General features: G+C 43.4%; 1 protein-coding gene across 1 annotated transcript; it reads left to right on the top strand.

The window, feature by feature from the left end:
• Positions 1-703: 703 nt before the first annotated feature.
• On the top strand, positions 704-16314 carry LOC135557300 (fermitin family homolog 1-like). The gene is made up of 14 exons (XM_064990484.1): positions 704-908; positions 5331-5489; positions 7074-7307; positions 7843-7983; positions 8748-8934; positions 9312-9339; positions 9532-9660; positions 9854-9903; positions 10174-10405; positions 10527-10603; positions 10695-10842; positions 11082-11206; positions 11385-11526; positions 14513-16314. Exons 2-14 carry the CDS (start codon positions 5339-5341, stop codon positions 14684-14686), a joined length of 1818 nt encoding a protein of 605 aa, XP_064846556.1. The 5' UTR covers positions 704-908; positions 5331-5338; the 3' UTR covers positions 14687-16314.
• Positions 16315-16792: the final 478 nt, after the last annotated feature.

Genomic DNA, 16792 nt, shown 5'->3' with positions numbered 1-16792 from the left:
CCCAGACCATTATTCCTACTCCACCAAACTTTACAGTTGGCACTATGCATTTGGGCAGGTAGCGTTTCCTGGCATCCACCTAACCCAGATCCGTCCGTTGGACTGCCAGAGGGTGAAGCATGATTCATCACTCCAGAGAAGACATTTCCACTGCTCCAGGAGTCCATTGGTGGCTAGCTTTACACCACTCCAGCTGATGCTTGGCATTGCACATGGTAATCTTGGGTTTCCATAGCAGAGCAGCCGCGCACACAAGCCTATTTCATGAAGTTCTTGTGCTGATGTTGCTTCCAGAGGCAGTTTGGAACACGGTAGTGAGTGTTGCAACCGAGGACAGACATGTATACACGCTTCAGCACTCGGTGGTCCAGTTCTGTGCGCTTGTGTGGCCTGATGTAAAAAGGGCTTTATAAATCAATTTGATTATGGCCTACCACTTCACTGAGCCTTTGTTGCTACTAGAGTTTTCCACTTTACAATAACAGTGCTTACAGTTGACCGGAGCAGCTTTACCAGGGCAGACATTTGATGAACTGACTTGTTGGAAAGGTGGCATCCTATGATGGTGCCACGTTGAAAGTCACTGAGTATTTCAGTATCGGCCACTCTACTGCCAATGTTTGTCTATGGAGATTACTGTGTGCTCCATTTTATACACCTGTCGGTGAAACAGCGGAATCCACTCATTTGAAGTGGTTGTGTAGTTGTTGGTAGTTTTAAGAGTAATACAGAGAGCAGAACTTCATGCTACTGAGACATTTTATAAGACAAGGCTGAAACTTCTAGGCTAGCCTACTTCCTTAACTGTGTGTATGGGGCGGGTACCTGTCCTGAGCGAACGGGACAGCAGACCGCATGAGACCACACCACAGAAAAAAAGAAAGAAGAGGTTTCAAACTTTTATCAAGGTGAGTTTTCTAACATACCTGTGTTCTGTTACGGGTTTAGCACGATAACAGAGATTGTAGCCTACACATGGCTGAGGTTTCGGTTCATTCGAAGTTGAGCCTTTTACTAGGTCCATCAGGTGAGCTAGTTCAGGGCTACAACAAAATTGTGAAACGTCTGGAGATCCCGAGGAGGTTTGAGAAACAACTGGGCTAGTACACAATTTAGCCTATCGTTTATAATGTAAGCCAACATTTCACATTTGTTATGGTATGTGCTACTGAATTTAACCTACTCTATTATAAATCGACATGAGTCTTTATATATTTTTTAAAATTCACATTTCACCATAGATGTTTCTCACAACAGTTTTACGAGACCTAAATACGTTTTTTTTTCCAGATTTCCTCCTGCGAATAAAAATAAGATTTATTTAATAACCAGGTTTCCATCGAAACTTTTTATGCGCGTAAAGTAGATATCGTTCAAAATAAATAAATAAATAAATAATAATAATCATGACAGGCCTGATGGAAACAAACTTTTTCAGTAAACTTTCCAAATACGCTAGACAAGGTAGGATCTCTTTGTGTCGGTAAAATGAATTATGCTCCCACTACGAAGTCGGAAAAGCATGCAGTGTATTAGGCTACAGATTAAATAAATTATGAACTTCATACAGTGGTGGAAGTGCAAGGTGATGAGCGTGGTGATCCTTTCCAATAAATATCGAAGGTCTTATTCTGGTGACATGTTATTCGATGCGTCGATGTCAAAACTAAAAACTCTTGCTCGCCCACTATAATAATCTCATCATGTATAGTACGCAGAGCACGTGCCATTACCAGTGGGCACACTCGCAATATAACACATGTTTTTGTTGTGAGAAAACCATCAGTAAAGTTGAAAATGGGATGAAAATCCATATAACTTGTATTTTTTAGTCGGTACATGGATATTATGTACCCAAAGTCATCGCGCACAACCTTTTACCGGCAACAAGAACATTTGAGGGAAAATGCGCATGTTTTATGCAGATTTTAAAATATGTCAACAATTGCATGGAAACCAAGCTATTGGTGCTAAGCAAACATGGAATCTGGGTTAAATATGAACGTGGATATTTGCGAAGTACACTGTATATCATAACTATGCAGCATATTGGTTAAAAAATGTAAACAAAACTTGGTCGACCAAGTCGTCAAATCAAATGTATCTATATAGCCCTTCTTACATCAGCTGATATATCAAAGTGCTGTACAGCCGAAAAGTCGGATATATATATATATATATATTACTGCTCAAAAAAACAAAGGGAACACTTAAACAACACAATGTAACTCCAAGTCAATCAAACGGTCCACTTAGGAAGTGACACTGATTGTCAATAAATTTCACATGCTGTTGTGCAAATGGAATAGACAACAGGTGGAAATTATAGGCAATTAGCAAGACACCCCCAATAAAGGAGTGGTTCTGCAGGTGGTAACCACTTCTCAGTTCCTATGCTTCCTGGCTGATGTTTTGGTCACTTTTGAATGCTGGCGGAGCTTTCACTCTAGTGGTAGCATGAGACGGAGTCTACAACCCACACCAGTGGCTCAGGTAGTGCAGCTCATCCAGGATGGCACATCAATGTGAGCTGTGGCAAGAAGGTTTGCTGTGTCTGTCAGCATAGTGTCCAGAGCATGGAGGCGCTACCAGGAGACAGGCCAGTACATCAGGAGACGTGGAGGAGGACGTAGGAGGGCAACAACCCAGCAGCAGGACCGCTACCTCTGCCTTTGTGCAAGGAGGAACAGGAGGAGCACTTCCAGAGCCCTGCAAAATGACCTCCAGCAGTCCACAAATGTGCATGTGTCTGCTCAAACGGTCAGAAACAGACTCCATGAGGGTGGTATGAGGGCCCGACGTCCACAGGTGGGGGTTGTGCTTACAGCCCAACACCGTGCAGGACGTTTGGCATTTGCCAGAGAACACCAAGATTGGCAAATTCGCCACTGGCGCCCTGTGCTCTTCACAGATGAAAGCAGGTTCACGCTGAGCACATGTGACAGAGTCTGGAGACGCCATGGAGAATGTTCTGCTGCCTGCAACATCCTCCAGCGTGACCGGTTTGGCGGTGGGTCAGTCATGGTGTGGGGTGGCATTTCTTTGGGGGGGCCGCACAACCCTCCATGTGCTCGCCAGAGGTAGCCTGACTGCCATTAGTTACCGAGATGAGATCCTCAGACCCCTTGTGAGACCATATGCTGGTGCGGTTGGCCCTGGGTTCCTCCTAATGCAAGACAATGCTAGACCTCATGTGGCTTGAGTGTGTCAGCAGTTCCTGCAAGAGGAAGGCATTGATGCTATGGACTGGCCCGCCCGTTCCCCAGACCTGAATCCAATTGAGCACATCTGGGACATCATGTCTCGCTCCATCCACCAACGCCACGTTGCACCACAGACTGTCCAGGAGTTGGCGGATGCTTTAGTCCAGGTCTGGGAGGAGATCCCTCAGGAGACCATCCGCCACCTCATCAGGAGCATGCCCAGGCGTTGTAGGGTGGTCATACAGGCACGTGGCGACCACACACACTACTGAGCCTCATTTTGACTTGTTTTAAGGACATTACATCAAAGTTGGATCAGCCTGTAGTGTGGTTTTCCACTTTGATTTTGAGTGTGACTCCAAATCCAGACCTCCATGGGTTGATAAATTTGATTTCCATTGATCATTTTTGTGTGATTTTGTTGTCAGCACATTCAACTATGTAAAGAAAAAAGTATTTAATAAGAATATTTCATTCATTCAGATCTAGGATATGTTATTTTAGTGTTCCCTTTATTTATACACTGATGTTATACACTGATGTTATACAGCAGTGTATAACATCTGTGTTTTAATCAATTAAACAGTAATTTAATAGTATTTTTTTCGCTCATCAATCTGCACAATATATCATAATGACAAAGCAAAAACGGGTAGATTTTTTTTTTGCAAATGTATAATAAAAAACAGAAATATTACATTTCCATAAGTATTCTGACCCTTTACTCAGTACTTTGTTGAAGGACCTAAGGCAGCGGTGACAGCCTCGAGTCTTCTTGGGTTTGACACTGCAAGCTTGGCACACCTGTATATGGGGAGTTTCTCCCATTCTTCTCTGCAGATCCTCGCAAGCTCTGTCAGATTAGATGGGGAGCGTCACTGCACAGCTATTTTCAGGTCTCTCCGGAAATGTTTGATCGGATTCAGTCCGGGCCACTGAAGGATATTCAGAGACTTGTCCCAAAGCCACTCCTGAGTTGTCTTGGCTGTGTGCTTCGGGTCATTGTCCTGTTGGAAGGTGAACCTTCACCCCAGTCTGAAGTCCTGAGCGCTCTGGAGTAGGTTTTCATCAAGGATCTCTGTACTTGCTCCGTTCATCTTACCCTCCACCGTCTCCCAATCTCTGCCGTTGAAAAACATCCCCACAGCATGATGCCGCCACCACCATGTTTCACTGTAGGGATGGTGTCAGGTTTCCTCCAGATGTGACGCTTGGCTTTCAGGCCAAAGAGTTCAATGTTGGTTTCATCAGACCAGAGAATCTTGTTTCTCATGGTCTGAGAGTCTTTTAGGTGCCTTTTGGCAAACTCCAAGCTGGCTACCATGTGCCTTTTACCGAGGAGTGACTTCGGTCTAGCCACTCTACCATAAAGGCCTGATTGGTGGAGTGCTGCCCCCCACCCCCCAATGGAGGCCATTGGCTTGGTTTTTCCTCTGACATGCACTCTTAACTGTGGGACCTTATATAGACAGATGTGTGCCTTTCCAAATCATATCCAATCAATTTCATTTATTGATTTATTGATTATTGATTGGACTCCAATCAAGTTGTAGAAACATCTCAAGGATGATTGATGGAAACAGGATGCACCTGAGCTCAATTTCGAGTCTCATATCAAAGTGTGAATAAAATGTCTAAAAACCTGTTTCTGCTTTGTCATTATGGGGTATTGTAGGTAGATTGATGGGGGGTGGGGGATGTATTTAATCAATTTTAGAATACGGCTGTAACGTAACAACATTTGGAAAAGGGGAAAGGGTCTGAATACTTCCTGAAAGCACTGTGTATGTAGTAGATTTTTTTTCACGTGGGTATGTGTCTATATATGGAAAAATACACATTAAAAAATTCAACCAATTGATGAACAGACAACTTTTGGTTGACCAAGATTTGTTTTAGTTGGGGACAGCCCTACTATATAGAGAATAGGGTGCTATATTTCTTTTAGTCAGTCAGTACTGCAAATGAGACTGAACATGCCCTTTTGCTGACCTGTCTCTTCAGTCAGTGGTTTGGGGAAGCCACAGCAGGATCAGTCGCTCAATCATATTTTAGTCATACAACACTTTTCACAAATACATTTGTTAATAAGTCCTCTATCTCTCACCTAAACTCCCTGCTCTCCAGTCAGGGTCATGATAAACACGGCTGAGTATGGCAACACGTCGTGGGAGCTGTCAGTCCAGGTAGACCAGAGAGATGGAGACGAGGGCATGAGGTTTAAACTCCGAGTCAAGGGAGACCTGCACATTAGAGGACTCATGCTCAAACTGGTGGAGAAGATCAGTAAGTCTCTCTCTCTTTCATTCTCTCTTCCAACCCTCTCTGTCTCTCTCTCTGTCTCCCCCCCCCCCCTCTCAGACACAGTTCTAGCCTGGAGAACACACCCTTGTTTGCCCGACATTCATCTATAGTGCTGAGTAGTATTGTTCTCCCACAATGCTTCAGTACCACAGCCAGAGGGGCTAAAGTCCACCACTTTATCTCATGTTTATTCACCTGGGAGAAATCTCAAACGACACCCTATTCCCTGTGTAGTGCACTACCTTTGACAGTTATTACGTCTACAATATGAGTGTCCTACATGGAGAATAGGGTGTGATTTTAAGACACATCCTGCCTTCATTCAGGAGGATTAGACACTATGGAATTCCCCGAGTGTAAGACGGTATTATAGTGACCTAAGCATTGGTTTATTTCACATAGATACAAGGTGTGTTGTGTTTGTTACAGTGGAGGTACGGGGGTGTATGACAACATGGACTTTATATGACTAAGCCATATACAGTTGAAGACAGAAGTTTACATACACCTTAGCCAAATACATTTAAACTCAGTTTTTCATAATTCTTGACATTTAATCCTAGTAAAAATTCCCAGTCTTCGGGCAGTTAGGATCACCACTTTATTTGAAGAATGTGAAATGTGAGAATAATAGTAGAGAGAATTATTTCTTTCAGCTTTTATTTCTTTCATCACATTCCCAGTGGGTCAGAAGTTTACATACACTCAATTAGTATTTGGTAGCATTGCCTTCAAATTGTTTAACTTGGGTCAAACATTTTGGGTAGCCTTCCACAAGCTTCCCACAATAAGTAGGTTGAATTTTGGCCCATTCCTTCTGACAGAGCTGGTGTAACTGAGTCGGGTTTGTAGCCCTCCTTGCTCGCACACGCTTTTTCAGTTCTGCCAACAAATTGTCTATAGGATTCATATCAGAGCTTTGTGATGGCCACTCCAATACCTTGACGTTGTTGTCCTTAAGCCATTTTGCCACAACTTTGGAAGTATGCTTGGGGTCATTGTCCATTTGGACGACCCATTTGTGACCAAGCTTTTACTTTAATATACAGTATCCACATCATTTTCTTTCCTCGTGATGCCATCTATTTTGTGAAGTGCACCAGTCCCTCCTGCAGAAAAGCACCCCCACAACATGATTCATGGTTGGGATGGTGTTCTTCGGCTTGCAGGCCTCCCCCCTTTTCCTCCAAACATAACGATGGTCATTATGGCCAAAGAGTTCTATTTTTGTTTCATCAGACCATAGGACATTTCTCCAAAAAGTACGATCTTCGTCCCCATGTGCAGTTACAAACCGTAGTCTGGCTTTTTTATGGCGGTTTTGGAGCAGTGGCTTCTTCCTTGCTGAGCGGCCTTACAGGTTATGTCGCTATGGGACTCGTTTTACTGTGGATATAGATACTTTTATACCTGTTTCCTATTAGACGAGAGAATATCGGTTTTAATTGTGGATAATACATACAGCTGTACATGTTTAATGGCAATGTTTGTGCCTTGCGAAAATACTGTCCTTTTAGCCAACCATATATCCTCTCTCTCTTTCCCCCATCTCCGTCTCTCTGTCAGAGGCCCCTCAGGACTGGTCAGACCATGCTCTGTGGTGGGACCAGAGGAGCTGTTGGCTGCTGAAGACTCACTGGACCCTGGACAAGTACGGTGTCCAGGCAGACGCTGACCTGCGCTACACTCCCCAGCACAAACCCCTGTGCCTGCAGCTGCCCAACATGAAGACGGTCAAACTCACCGTCAGCTACTCTGCCGTCGTCTTCAAGACCGTCGTAAAGATCTGCAGAGCACTCAGTGAGTACCCTAGCCGGATATGAGGCCCGTCCTCACCCTCTAGTCCCTAAGCACTAGTCCCTTTGCAATAGTGTACTGTAGATCTGAAAGGATTGGATCAGTGTTTAATATGCTCAAGTTCGCATTACTGATTGGTGGCAAGGAAAATGTTTGTCATATTGTTTATACTTCTCCAGTCCTCTCACATCTTCACCGGGACTGAGGGGGGTTCGGGCTCGGACCTAGTGGTTAGGGATTTAAATCTAGGTATAGGGATTTAGGGTTTAGGGGTCTAAGGAAGTGGTTCTCAAACCTCTCCTCGGAGACCCCCGGCCCTTCCATGTATTTTATCTATTCCAGAGCCAGCACACCTGATTCAACTTGTTAACTAATCATCAAGCCTTTGAATAGGTGAATCAGGTGAGCTGGTTCAGCTCTACAGCAAAATTGGGAAACGTCTGGGGGTCTCCGAGGATAAATTTGAGAACCACTGGTCTAGGGGCAAGGATGTAGGGTTTAGGGGCAGGAACTCTCCTTGACGTCCTCTCTCCTCTAGACATCAGGAGGCCAGAGGAGCTGTCCCTGCTGAAGCCTCCAGATAACCCGCCCAAGAAGAAGAAGATGAAGAAAGACAAGAACCCAGCGCTGGAAGACATCTTAGATATGGACATCTTCAATGGAGGCTCTGGGAGAACGGGTGAGAGAAGCAGAGTTAGAATCATGTGTTAATCGTGTTATTAGACATGGATATTTTCAGTAGACCATCAGATTCTTCCCTTCTGTTTTCATGTAAAGACTTCAAGCAAGTTAGTCATATCCTAGGTGACTGCCTGTTTCTGCTTTATCCAACCCCATTGTTGTTGTCTCTTTGTCAATATACCTTTATTGAATCACAGAAACCATCAGGCCCTCAGGCTAAGTTATCCACATGGTGAAGTTAGCCTGGTATAAACTTTCCTCATATCTTGAAGGTCATCGTCAATCATGCTGTGAAGCTATTTCATTCACCACCATGGCAACACAGTCAAGGTTTAGAACCTCAGGCTAACTCAAAGTGGATCATTTCTGACTTGTATGTCTCACACCACCAGATTCAGCCCACATGGTGGCTTCTGTTGACTTCTGAAACAATCTATGAAGGAATGGAGAATTCTGAAGATCTATAAGAATAGAGTGATCATGAGGGATATCTGAAAGTATAGTACAGTACGCTGCAATGTTCTCAAGGCTGGAACGCAGACACACACACTTTCTGAGTCTGTTTGAGTAGCTACAGTATAGAGCAGCTGACGATTCCAACTCATAAAATCAGCCTCATTTTGACTGTAGTTCTGAACCATTTCAAAGGTTTTGATATAATCTTATTCGTTATGATCTAAAATGCAGAACTGATTCTAGATCAGCACTCTCATTATAACATGGTCCCTGAACTGTGTCTCCTCCTCCACCTGACCCCTCCAGGCAGTCCCTTGTACAGTAAGACCATGGTGCCCACCTATGACCCAGAGAATGGGACTCCAGCCTCGGCCACCAGCTTATGGTTTGGGGACAACCCCCTGACCTCCAGCCAGCCCAACCTGCCCCCTGTAGAGCTGGCCAAGATGTACCAGCAGTTGTCCATGGTGGACAAAGCCATCATCAACGCAGGGTAAGAGTTACTCAGAAACAAAAACCTTGAGATGAACCAGACTATGGCTGTACATGTAGAAGACTTACTAGTTGTTGGCTTTGCTATGCTGGAGGGCAGTTCTCTGTCTCTTCCCTGAACACTTCCTGGTTTACTGTGATAGGCTGTTGATGTGATTAACAGGTGGCTGGACTCCTCCCGCTCCTTGATGGAATTTCAACTGTTCTTCATCTCTGACTGATTTATTCTCAACTGATCTATAAGAATTATTAAATCCATGAGATGGTTATTGCTCTCACCTGCATTGTTACTGGAATCACAAGACTCTCTCTGTCTTCTCCCAGTCTGTGTCATTGTCTGGCCTCAAGTGTTGAACTAAAAACTGTTTCTGGGTTCAGACCTGCCTTTTACACAGCTAAAGACTGGGTATATTTAGGTTTTCAAACTTGTCTGTTAGTTTTATACTCTTCTTATCTACTGTGTATTCTTATCTGCTCTGTATTGTACTCTTATCTACTGTGTATTGTACAATAATCTCCTGTTGCTCTTAGTATGATATATCCCCCATTTCCCATCATTAAGTGTTGATTATTAATGATTTTGTTAATATTTTTTCAGTATCACATATGTAAGATGGCGATTTCCACGGAACCTCTGGACTTCTCCAATGAACCGGAGATAGATGAAGTAGAGGCTGCCTTATCCAATCTAGAGGTCACACTTGGAGGAAAAACAGACAGAATATTGGTAAGTGGAGTTTTTATTATTTTAAACGATTCATATTCTTTATATACAGTATAAATGATAAACAAGTCTGTATGGTTTCAGCAGTTTCAGAGGGTGCAACACCTGTCTTTTAAGCAAGGGTTGATAGGTTGTCTGCTTTGATTGCATGTCTCAACATGATGATGTCACAGGATAATTACCCCCCCCCCCCCAGGAAGACATCACAGACGTTCCAAAGCTGGCAGACTCCCTTAAGCTGTTCAGGTAAATCCTAAAGGCCACTGTATGGCCAGAAACATACATTAATAGGGTACTGTATCTGTATAACACATGGAAGCATGGGTTTTAGAAACCAAGAATGATAAGTCGTAGAAGTAAAATGCCATTACACTTTACAGAAGGAAAGGTTAGTATGCTACACTGTAGATAGTCCATGACACAGACAGTTCACACAGCAACGTGTGACTGTGTGGGGACACAACCTGTTGACATTTTTCCTCAAATAGTTTTTTATTGTTTTGTTTCGTACCCCAGGCCTAAAAGGCTGGCATTGCGTTCATATAAGGAGTACTGGTTTGTGTTTAAAGACACCACCATCTCCTACTACAAGAACAAAGAGACAGCCAGCGGAGAGCCAATAGAACAGCTGCATCTCCGAGGATGTGAGGTGGTCCCTGACGTCAATGTGACGGACAAGAAGTTTGGCATCAAGCTGCTGCTCCCAGTGGCTGATGGGATGAGCGAGGTCTACATCCGCTGTGACAACGTAAGATGCAATTTCTTATTGAACCAAATTATTATAAAAACATTTTTTGGGAGTGGGGCACCAAGAACATGACTCCATTGTTCACCTTACATATTGTGATGATATTCCTGTTTTTATCCAGGAGATGCAGTATGCCAAGTGGAAGGCAGCGTGTACTCTGGCCTCCAAGGGCAAGACCATGGCTTACAGCTCCTACAGGTCACACGTTCTTACTTAATCCTTCCCGTGCCTTACCACATTAATAGGGTTCTGACTGTAAACTGACTAGGAGAAACTGGGATTGGTCTAGGTCGGAGGTGAAGAACATCCAGTCGTTCCTGCAGATGAAGAGTCTGGCGCCCCCCCCTGGTCAGTCTGCTCCAGACCTGGATGCCATGGAGATGAATGCTGAGTGCTTTGTCTCTCCTAGATACACCAAGAGGTACAAGACCAAACAGGTGGGGGTCTATCTGCAATATAGGGTGATGATCAATCAAACATGATTCAGTGTTTGTGAGCCACAGACGGGGAGAGGATGTCATCAAAGCTCTCCAGTGGTTTTATAATCTCAGACTGACAATCTGTCGACATCCAGATCATTCTATTCCATTCACTTACCCTCTCAGTATTTGTTAAAAGACTGACATAATGTCTGTTTTAAAGTAGCCTAAATGTCCCTGTTCTGTCTGCTGTCCAGCTGACAACAAGGATCCTGGAGGCCCACCAGAACATTGCCAGTCTCTCTCTCAATGAAGCTAAAATGCGCTTCATCCATGCCTGGCAGTCCCTGGCTGAGTTTGGTATCAAATACTACATTGTCAGGTACGTAAATGTGACCGACCAGGTTCAAACACCTCAAGGCTGTGTTAGCCTGCTGAGATAATGCCTTCGCCTTAGGCGTTAGCTCAGCGAGCTAATGTAAATCTTCAGGTCCCAGGTAAAGTTACTTATCACACAATCTGTGTGTGTGTGTGTGTGTGTGTGTGTGTGTGTGTGCCAGGTTCCGAGGCAGTAAGAAGGATGAGCTGATGGGTATCTCCTATAACCGTCTGATCCGTATTGACATGTCCACTGGCCTGCCCGTCACCACCTGGAGATTCGCCAACATGAAACAGTGGAATGTCAACTGGGAGATCAGACAGGTAAATGGCTCTGGATTGATTGATTGCTTTTTACAGATTAGAAAGCAAGGATAATAGTTGTTTTTGTAATAAGAGAAACTGTTTTTTTACTGAAAATATACTTAACCTTGCGGAAGTATTCCCCTTAAATGAATTCACATTTTATTTTGTTAAAAAGTGAGATTAAAATTAATTTAATTGTCATTTTTTCCCAACAATCTACTTAAAATACTATGTAATCTCAAAGTGGAAGAGAAAATCTCCCCCAAAATGAAGAACTAAAATATAGTTGTTGCGTAAGCATTCAGCCCCTCTGCTCAGGCAAGCCTAAATTTAGTTCAGGAGTAACATTTGACTTAACAAATCACATAAAAAATGACATGGACTCACTCTGTGTTAAATAATAGGACTTTACTTTTTTTCTGAGTAACTCTTCCACTTGTTCCCCATACATACAACATCTGTAAGGTCCCTCAGGCAAGTTTTGAATTTCAAGCACAGATTAAATTACAAAGACCATGGAGCTTTTCAATAGCCTCATTAAGAAGGGCAGTGATTTGTAGATGGGTGACAATAACAAATCAGACATTGAAAATCTCTTTTAAGTATTATGGTCAAGTTAATAATTATGCTGTGGATTATACATAAACCACCCAGACACATCAAAGATACAGTCGTCCTTCTGAATTGAGCTGCGGGACAGGAAGGAAACTGCTCAGGGATGTTAGCATGAGGCCATTGGTGATTTTAAAACAGTTAGAGTTCAATGGCCGTAATGGAAGAAAACAGAGGATGGATTAACAACATTGTAGTGAATCCACCAGTGTGAAAAGAAGAATACAAATATACAGAATAAAAATATTCCAAAACATGCATATTGTCTACAACAAGGCACTAAAGTAATACTGGGAAGAAAAAAACATGGCAAATCCAACACAACATTATCACTGAGTAACTGCCTCCTTATTGTCAAGCATAGTGGTGGCTGCATCATGGTATGGGTATGCTTGACATTGGCAAATACTGGGGAGTTCTTCAGGATAAAAATCAATGGAATGGAGCTAAGCACAGGCAGAATCCTAGAGGAAAACCTGCTTCAGTCTGCTTTACACCAGACACTGGGAGAGGAATTCACTTTTTAGCAGGACAATAACCTACAATACAAGGCCAAAACAACACTGGATTTGTTTACCAAGAAGATGGTAATGTTCCTGAGTGGCCAAGTTACAGTTTGGACTTAAATCTGCTTGTAAATCTGGCAAGACTGGAAAATTGGTGTCTAGATATGATCCCAAATATCTTGACAGAGCTTGAAGAATTATGAATCTACAGTCGTGGCCTAAAGTTTTGGGAATGACACAAATATTAATTTTCGCAAAGTTTGCTGCTTCAGTGTCTTTAGATATTTTTGTCAGATGTTACTATGGAATACTGAAGTATAATTACAAGCATTTCATAAGTGTCAAAGGCTTTCATTGACAATTATATTAAGTTGATGCAGAGCCAATATTTGCAGTGTTGACCCTTCTTTTTCAAGACCCCTGCAATCCGCCCTGGCATGCTGTCAATTAACTTCTGGGCCACATCCTGACTGATGGCAGCCCATTCTTGCATAATCAATGCTTGGAGTTTGTCAGACGTTGTGGGTTTTTGTTTGTCCACCCGCCTCTTGAGGATTTGACCACAAGTTAAGGTCTGGGGAGTTTCCTGGTCATGGACCCAAAGTATCGATGTTTTGTTCCCCGAGCCACTTAGTTATCACTTTTGCCTTATGGCAAGGTGCTCAATCATGCTGGAAAAGGCATTGTTCATCACCAAACTGTTCTTGGATGGTTGGTAGAGGTTGCTCTCAGAGGATGGTTGGTACCATTCTTTATTCATGGCTGTGTTCTTTAGGCAAAATTGTGAGTGAGCCCACTCCCTTGGCTGAGAAGCAACCCCACACATGAATGGTCTCAGGATGCTTTACTGTTGGCGTGACACAGGACTGATGCTAGCGCTCACCTTGTCTTCTCCGGACAAACCTTTTTCCGGATGCCCCAATCGAAGGGGATTCATCAGAGAAAATTACTTTACCCCAGACCTCAGCAGCCCCGATCCCGCAGCTGAATCAACTTTAGGAGACGGTCCTGGCACTTGCTGGACTATCTTGGGTGCCCCGAAGCCTTCTTCACAACAATTGAACCGCTCTCCTTGAAGTTCTTTATGATCCGATAAATGGCTGATCTTACTGGCAGCAATATCCTTGCATGTGAAGCCCTTTTTGTTGCAAAGCAATGATGACGGCACGTGTTTCCTTACAGGTAACCATGATTTGACAGAGGAAGAACAATGATTCCAAGCACCACCCTCCTTTTGAAGCTTCCAGTCTGTTATTTGAACTCAATCAGCATGACAGAGTGATCTCCAGCCTTGTCCTCATCAACACTCACACATGTGTTAACGTGAGAATCACTGACATGATGTCAGGTGGTCCTTTTGTGGCAGGGCTGAAATGCAGTGGAAATGTTTTTTTGGGGGGGGGATTCAGTTCATTTGCATGGCAAAGAGGGACTTTGCAATTAATTGCAATTCATCTGATCACTCTTCATAACATTCTGGAGTATATGCAAATTGGCATCATACAAACTGAGGCAGCAGACTCCACTTTTGGCCACGACTGTAGGTGCAGAAAGCTCTTTGAGACTTACCCAAGAAGACTCACAGCTGTAATCACTGCCAAATGTTTTTCTAACATGTATCAACCTGGGGAGCTGAATACTTATGCAACGACTACATTTAAGTTATTTAATTTATATGTGTAAAAAAATATATATTTCAAATGTTCTTCTACTTTGACACTACAGAGTATTTTGTGTTGATTGTTGACATAAAATGACAAATATATTTTAATCCCACTTTGTAACACAATAAAATGTGAAGAAATCCAAGCGTTATGAATACTTTTGCAAGGTACTGTATCTATAAAGTACATGAATCAATATTAATCCATACTGTTTCTCTTCAGGTGGCCATAGAGTTTGACCAGAATGTGTCGATAGCCTTCTCCTGTGTGAGCTGTGACTGTAAGGTGGTCCATGAGTACATAGGAGGATACATCTTCCTCTCAACACGCTCCAAAGACCAGAACGAGACACTGGATGAGGAACTCTTCCACAAACTCACTGGAGGGCAGGAATGAACCCTGGACATCAGCTTTCACTTAGTGCGGCTGGCAAGAAATCATTTAAATGCATTGTTGATATGGTTTTGCAGACTACATCAATTATTTGTTCATATTGTAAATTGCAGAGAAAAGTAGAATGTCGTTGTCACTATATTTCGTCCCGAGACCATCTCTACAGGATGGGTAGACCATCTCTACAAGGCCACTTTGTCTGACGGTCTGGCCTACTGCTTTGATTGCATGGTCCATCTGCAGAGACAGCAATTAATTCAGCACATGAGCTATACATCTTGTCACTTGTTTGATTTGGTGTAGCCCAGTCTTTGAATTCAATGTTGTTGGCTACTTTCACAATCAATATACGTTCATTGCCTTGTTTTATACATATTACTTGTTTGATGTTTTCGAATGTAACTTTTTTGCAATTTTATTACAAGTCCAAAATACACTGCTCAAAAAAATAAAGGGAACACTAAAATAACACATCCTAGATCTGAATGAATGAAATATTCTTATGAAATCATTTTTCTTTACATAGTTGAATGTGCTGACAACAAAATCAAACAAAAATTATCAATGGAAATCAAATCTATCAACCCATGGAGGTCTGGATTTGGAGTCACACTCAAAATCAAAGTGGAAAACCACACTACAGGCTGATCCAACTTTGATGTAATGTCCTTAAAACAAGTCAAAATGAGGCTCAGTAGTGTGTATGGCCTCCACGTGCCTGTATGACCTCCCTACATCGCCTGGGCATGCTCCTGATGATGTGGCGGATGGTCTCCTGAGGGATCTCCTCCCAGACCTGGACTAAAGCATCCGCTAATTCCTGGACAGTCTGTGGTGCAACGTGGCGTTGGTGGATGGAGCGAGACATGATGTCCCAGATGTGCTCAATTGGATTCAGGTCTGGGGAACGGGCGGGCCAGTCCATAGCATCAATGCCTTCCTCTTGCAGGAACTGCTGACACACTCCAGCCACATGAGGTCTAGCATTGTCTTGCAGTAGGAGGAACCCAGGGCCAACCATACCAGCATATGGTCTCACAAGGTGTTACGGATACAAGTATCCTGTGTGTGTGTTTCTTGTCTCTCCTTCTCCCCTCACAGGTGAAAATCATCACTCCCCAATCAGTCACCAATCATCAATCAGAAGACACACCTCCTCCTGTTTCCTACCCAATCACCGTTCCTTTCCCTTTTGTTTAAAAACCCTGTCAGTTGTTTACTGTAGAGCTCAATCTCTCTGTAAATGCCATGTCTGTAGATCTCTCTGTTTCACTCTCTTTATGTATTGAGCTATCTTTTGTTTGAGCACCTCCATAGCACTTTGGCATCACCTGTGAGTATTGTTTTTGGTTAGGGTGCTTGTTTGTTTGCTGGTGGGAAAATGGGGAACCAAGACAAGTCGCCCATGGGCATACACTACCCGTAGGTAAACTTTGTTAAATACACTAGTTAGAACTGGGGGGACCACCCACTGTATTTTTGGTTAGTTAGTTAGCTGTTGTTAAAGTAGGCTAGTCTAGCTTAGGGGTGTTTTTGAATACTTATTGTTTCTTTCCTTGGGTCCAGCTCAGCCCCTTTTCCTGCTCCCCCCATTACTGTGCATTTCCCAATAAACCCTGAGTTTGACGGTAGATTTCAGTTGTTGTGGTTATTTCATTCTCACTTTTACTTTGTCACTATTATAAATTGCATGAGTTATGTTACGGGTCTCATTACCATCCCCCCTAGACTGTCGGGCCAAAAGGGATTCGTAACACAAGGGGTCTGAGGATCTCATCTCGGTACCTAATGGCAGTCAGGCTACCTCTGGTGAGCACATGGAGGGCTGTGCGGCCCCCCAAAGAAATGCCACCCCACACCATGACTGACCCACCGCCAAACCGGTCATGCTGGAGGATGTTGCAGGCAGCAGAACGTTCTCCACGGCGTCTCCAGACTGTCACGTCTATCACATGTGCTCAGTGTGAACCTGCTTTCATCTGTGAAGAGCACAGGGCGCCAGTGGAGAATTTACCAATCTTGGTGTTCTCTGGCAAATGCCAAACGTCCTGCACGGTGTTGGGCTGTAAGCACAACCCCCACCTGTGGACGTCGGGCCCTCATACCACC

The sequence above is a fragment of the Oncorhynchus masou genome, chromosome 16, assembly GCF_036934945.1.
Source record: "Oncorhynchus masou masou isolate Uvic2021 chromosome 16, UVic_Omas_1.1, whole genome shotgun sequence".
Taxonomy (NCBI): domain Eukaryota; kingdom Metazoa; phylum Chordata; class Actinopteri; order Salmoniformes; family Salmonidae; genus Oncorhynchus; species Oncorhynchus masou.
This window is presented reverse-complemented; position numbering and strand designations above follow the sequence as displayed.

Excerpts from the sequence above, each read along its gene's own strand:
- LOC135557300 (XM_064990484.1), top strand. The coding sequence starts at position 5,339 with ATGATAAACACGGCTGAGTATGGCAACACGTCGTGGGAGCTGTCAGTC. Across the intron at positions 5,490-7,073 it reads CAAACTGGTGGAGAAGATCA|AGGCCCCTCAGGACTGGTCA; the intron begins GTAAGTCTCTCT and ends TCTCTCTGTCAG. Across the intron at positions 9,904-10,173 it reads GACTCCCTTAAGCTGTTCAG|GCCTAAAAGGCTGGCATTGC; the intron begins GTAAATCCTAAA and ends TTCGTACCCCAG.